Source organism: Rutilus rutilus (genome assembly GCF_951802725.1).
Source record: "Rutilus rutilus genome assembly, chromosome: 13".
Classification (NCBI taxonomy): Eukaryota; Metazoa; Chordata; class Actinopteri; order Cypriniformes; family Leuciscidae; genus Rutilus; species Rutilus rutilus.
The window spans coordinates 25501457-25506664 of NC_140218.1; the positions used below are offsets into that span (position 1 = coordinate 25501457).

General features: G+C 38.6%; 1 protein-coding gene across 1 annotated transcript; it reads left to right on the forward strand.

Moving 5' to 3' along the window:
• Window positions 1-2806: 2806 nt before the first annotated feature.
• npbwr2b (neuropeptides B/W receptor 2b) lies at window positions 2807-4908 on the forward strand. The gene is made up of 2 exons (XM_084429334.1): window positions 2807-2834; window positions 3029-4908. Exon 2 carries the CDS (start codon window positions 3197-3199, stop codon window positions 4220-4222), a length of 1026 nt encoding a protein of 341 aa, XP_084285460.1. The 5' UTR covers window positions 2807-2834; window positions 3029-3196; the 3' UTR covers window positions 4223-4908.
• The last annotated feature ends 300 nt before the right edge of the window (window positions 4909-5208 follow it).

Genomic DNA, 5208 nt, shown 5'->3' on the forward strand with positions numbered 1-5208 from the left:
GCGTTCATAATCTTTCTCTCTTTTTGGTTATTTGGTGAAAACTTTGGTTGCCATGGTACATTTTGCCAAATGTGAGTCTAACCTTAAAGTCCCCCCTGTGGTCAATAATTTGATCCCTTAAAACTCATCTTTGATCACCAAAATGACATATTTAAAAGTTTTTATCCTTTAAAAAAAATTATTCTTGCCTTAAAATATCTTGAATGTAACTCTACACCCTTGCCTCATTTAGTATGCGGTTCTGTGAATATACAAATTAGCCCCGCCTCCACTCACTCACTCCAGCTCAGAGATCCACTCGTTGACGATCACACATTGTCGTGATCGGTTACAAGGTAGTTTATGACATCAGAAACACCAGCAATTTCTTTTGGTTTTTCGTTCACTCCAGATTTTAGGAGAAAATACTCATCAATTTCTTTGTTCTGCTGAACGAATAGGAAGATATTTTGAAGAAAGTTTGTAACCAGGCCGCATTGGGGCACCGTTGACGTCCATAGTAGGAAAATATATATACTATGAAAGTCAATGGTGGCTCAGAACTGTCCAGTTTCCCACATTCTTCAAAATATATTCCTTTGTGTTCAACAGAACAAAGAAATGTATACAGGTTTGAAACAACTTGAGGGTGAGTAAATGATGACAAAATTTTTGGGTGAACTATCCCTTTAAAGCGCTGTCAGACCTTAGGATCTTTCCTCTCAGCGTGCACACGTAATTAGCTCTTTGACACTTGGGAATAACATAAGTCAATTTCCTTTGATTGTTCTAAAGCGAGCCAATCAGTCACACAAGTCCCCTTTAAACTATCATTACTCCATGCAGCTTATGAAGCTCTTCATCGGGAGACACAGATCAGGGGTGCTGGCGCAGAAAGCCAAAGAGGTCTTTTCCTTTAATAATGGAGTAGCGATGATGAGGAACACAAGGGGTATAATTAAAAAAGGATGAAATTAAAATGACAGCAGGGTATGCTATTTCACCTCACTAATTAAAATTACAAATCAACATCAGATAATGCTTAGCCTTAAATTCACATTCACCGCTCACATTAACAATAAGCTTGTGTGCAATTAATACCCTTGTCCTCAGCTGACTTCAGCTCATGGTCACCATTAATCCTGCTTTATCATGTAATGACTATAGCAGAACCTTATCATATTCATCCAGCAATAGAGCAGCCAACCACCTGTATGAACGGACTCATTCAAACGGAATCATTTGAAAAAATAAAGCCTCAAATGAATGAAGCTGAATATGAGAAAAGAGAGAAAAGGCTTTATATTTAGTCACTGTAGTCTGTAATACCATTATTAGTTAGTCATAACCTCTTCAAGAGTAGCAATCTATATTGGCACTGTGAAGAAAGGAATATGCAACAGTGTCAATGTGGGTCAGAATTCACCATCTTCAAAAGACCTTTTTATGCTGTTTTCTTATTATTACGCATGCAGGAACTCACTGAAACTTATCCACTCCACAATAATATTATCAATCATTCAAAAGCAGACTAATTTAAATAATTTTGCTACAGCTATAGTGAAAAATACTTCATAATCTATTTTCAAAATCCCAGTTTTTGACAAAAAAGCGTTCATGGGTTTCTCCAAAAAGCCTCATGCCTGCCAAAGTTACAACTTTTTCAAGTTACACAAGGTTTTGCACAAGGTAAATTTAAATGCTAACACTTTACAACAAGGTTCAATTTATTTAAATGAATGCATTATAATCATGAACCAACAAAAACAACATACACCCCTAATAATTCTAGGCTGATGTATAGACTGTTCTTCATTGTTAATTCATGATAAGCCATAATTAACAGCATTTATTGATCTACTGTAGGGGTTTTGTTAATTTTCACATCTTAATACATTTTTCATCAACCATTGCAATAACTAAAGCTAACATTTTCGTAAACATTAACATTATTGTAAAGCGCTAGTTTTCAAACTTTAATTTACTAAGTTCTTCTGAATTAAAATGTGTGGGATGTGCACTGGTGAATACCTCTAAAGTAACTCCATTTTAAGATGGGAATGCATCATTTATTTCATAATGTTTTAAAAGTATTTCTCTGTCACTCCTAGGTCGCCAGTCAAAGCTTCCAGACTGTGAATCATCCATCATATCTTATGCTTAACAACATGCCAACCACTCACACTTATGATGACTGGATCAAGGCACATTGAGCCAATCACTGGATATGATGCTGCACAATAAGCCAATCATTCACCATTATGATAACTGGTTGTGATTTAAAAGTCTTTTAACAGTCAGCCAATCGCTGGACACCACATCCTCTAGTCTGGCTTGCTATAAAAAAATAATAAAAAAATAATAAAAAAACTTACTTGACTAACATGTACGTGAAATTTTCATAATTTTAGGTTCACAATTATATTAACACGTGCATTATATAGCCTATTTAAAATGCTGTAACTGCTCCCCCCCCCCCCCCCCATTTTAAACAGCTTTTTGCCTTTCAATTTTAATGTTAATATCCGTGCAGATTCTCTGTTAATTATATCTCAATAGTTGCATGCATATATAGCTAATAATTATAAAAAATTAGAAAATTACTGTTTAAAAAGGACATGTTTTTTTTATATTTTTTTTATGTAATTTACCAAAGGACAATTTACCAAAGGACAACTACCCACACATAAAAAATCAAAAAGAATGCGTGACTCTTTCAAAGATCTGCGGAGAGCGCGAGGTAGAATGTGACGTCACCAGTCGCACTTCTTTCCTACTTGTTGGGGAAAGCGCGAGCTACGCTGCCTGGCGCAGAGAGTGGACAGCGCGCGCACGGAGAAAGAATATCAAACACGGTAAGACCTCGCACCTTTTCACTGTTAGCTGTTGCTTCTTTTCTTTTAAAAGTGACATTTGCAATTCTTATATGAATATGCTACATTTTTTTCTGCATTGTTTGTTTTAAATTAAATTATTACATTCTAAGTTGTATAGGCTACATAATTCGCGCATATGTTATACGTTTCTCAGCGTACATTTGTTTGTACAGTCTGTTTTCTGCAGGATGCCAATGTATTGTATCGCTCTCAGTTCTCGTGGCGCGCAAAGAGACAGATGAAAGACATCGACCACCTTAGACTCGTGGAGAGATCTGCGAAAGCGAGAGCGCAGCTTTATAAAGTAAAGCACTTATCCCCGGAGGCTCAGCTGTTACAGTATGGAGAACATCACGAGCCCCTTCATCCCAAACCCGGCATGCAACTACAGCATGGAGTTGTACTATCACAACTCTCACAACCGGAGCGATCTGAACTGCACGCCGCCGGCTGACTACTTCTTTTACGCAGATCTGTACGTGGTTCTCCCGGTCATTTACTCCGTGATATGTGCCGTTGGTCTGACGGGCAACACGGCGGTCATATATGTGATCCTCAAAGCACCAAAAATGAAGACGGTGACCAATATGTTCATTCTGAACTTGGCGATCGCCGACGACCTCTTCACTTTAGTGCTCCCCATCAATATAGCGGAGCATCTGTTACACTACTGGCCGTTCGGTGAAGTGCTTTGCAAAATTATTTTAAGCATCGATCACTATAACATCTTCTCCAGCATCTACTTTCTGACTGTTATGAGTGTGGACCGGTACCTGGTGGTGCTGTCGACCGTGCGCTCCAAGCGCATGCCGTACCGCACATACCGGGCAGCCAAGATAGTGAGTCTATGCGTGTGGATGCTGGTGATCCTCATCGTCATCCCCTTCACCGTTTTCGCAGGAGTCTACATCAGTCCTGACGACTTCGACAGGAAAAGCTGCGTGCTGAGTTTCCCAAGTCCTGAAAGTTTATGGTTCAAAGCGAGCCGGATTTATACCCTCATACTGGGCTTTGCCATTCCGGTGTCTACAATTTGCATTCTTTACACCATGATGCTGTACAAACTAAGAAACATGCGTCTGAACACCAACGCCAAAGCGCTGGACAAAGCCAAGAAGAAGGTGACTATCATGGTGTTTATTGTACTGGCCGTGTGCCTGTTCTGCTGGACGCCCTTTCACCTCAGCACAATCGTAGCGCTGACCACAGACCTTCGGACCACACCGCTTCTCATCGGCATCTCGTACTTCATTACCAGCCTGAGCTACGCCAACTCCTGTCTGAACCCGTTCCTCTACGCCTTTCTGGACGACAGCTTCAGAAAAGCATTCAAGAAGATGTTAGAATGTAGACCAACCCGAATTTAACACACATTGAAGAGACGAATAACGGGGGTGTGCACCATTCGGAACTGAATTCCAGTTCGATTCTTGGATTTGAATTAAGGTAGCAAACGGGATGCGGGTTTTAGCAATTGGAATATATCTAAATAAAATATAAAATATATTTTGAAATATGTTATACAAATGTCTAATATTTTATATTTTAATGATTCTGTAGCTTGTGGCCAATTACCAGCCCTGATTAAAATACAGTTAGGCTATGATCAAAACTGATATTGGCAGTGTTCAGCCCGTATAGGCATTTCATTTTTGAAATCACTGTCACTCCAATTCAGTATTGTAGTTTCTGCCCAATTAGATTCAAATTCACACTCGTAAACACTGATTAAAATACAGTAAATCACTGTGTCCACTACTTCAGATTCTCCTGTCCCTGTGTGGCTCCCCAATAATAAAAGAAAGTATTTTCCTGACAGTAAATTCTGAAGTGAGAGTTTGTCTCCCTCTTGTGCTCTCTGTGTGATGAACTATTTTGAAATGTGCTTCAACGCATTTCTAACAGCAGTGCCCTGAAAACTTGACATAGGAATAACAAAAAATGGATCAAGGATGACATCATGTGTTTCTCAAACAGCAGGGAATGGATTCGTGTGTATATATTTGTATAGACCTGCTTTTGTCACAAGAAACGTCATTACTTCCGGTCCAGCATCATAGTCATATCTTATTAGCACTTTTGAGACAGATGTTTAAACGTGCATTCTCCTTTCTTTTAATGAATGAATATAAATGTGAAATATTTTTGTTTGTGTATATGAAGAGATGTTGGTCATGTAGATCGATACAGTGAAGCATACTATTATGGCTTTTTAAATACTAGGTCTAAATAAAATGGAATAAATCAATTGTCTTTCATTTAGCCTGGTGCAGATGTCAAATTTTATTAATGTTCCTGGACTCTTTAACGGCCCAACGTTTTAAATAACGCATCATCTAATGTATTTTTCTAC

Bases quoted from the DNA above. Each gene is read 5' to 3' on its own strand.
- npbwr2b (XM_084429334.1), top strand. From the start codon at position 3,197: ATGGAGAACATCACGAGCCCCTTCATCCCAAACCCGGCATGCAACTAC.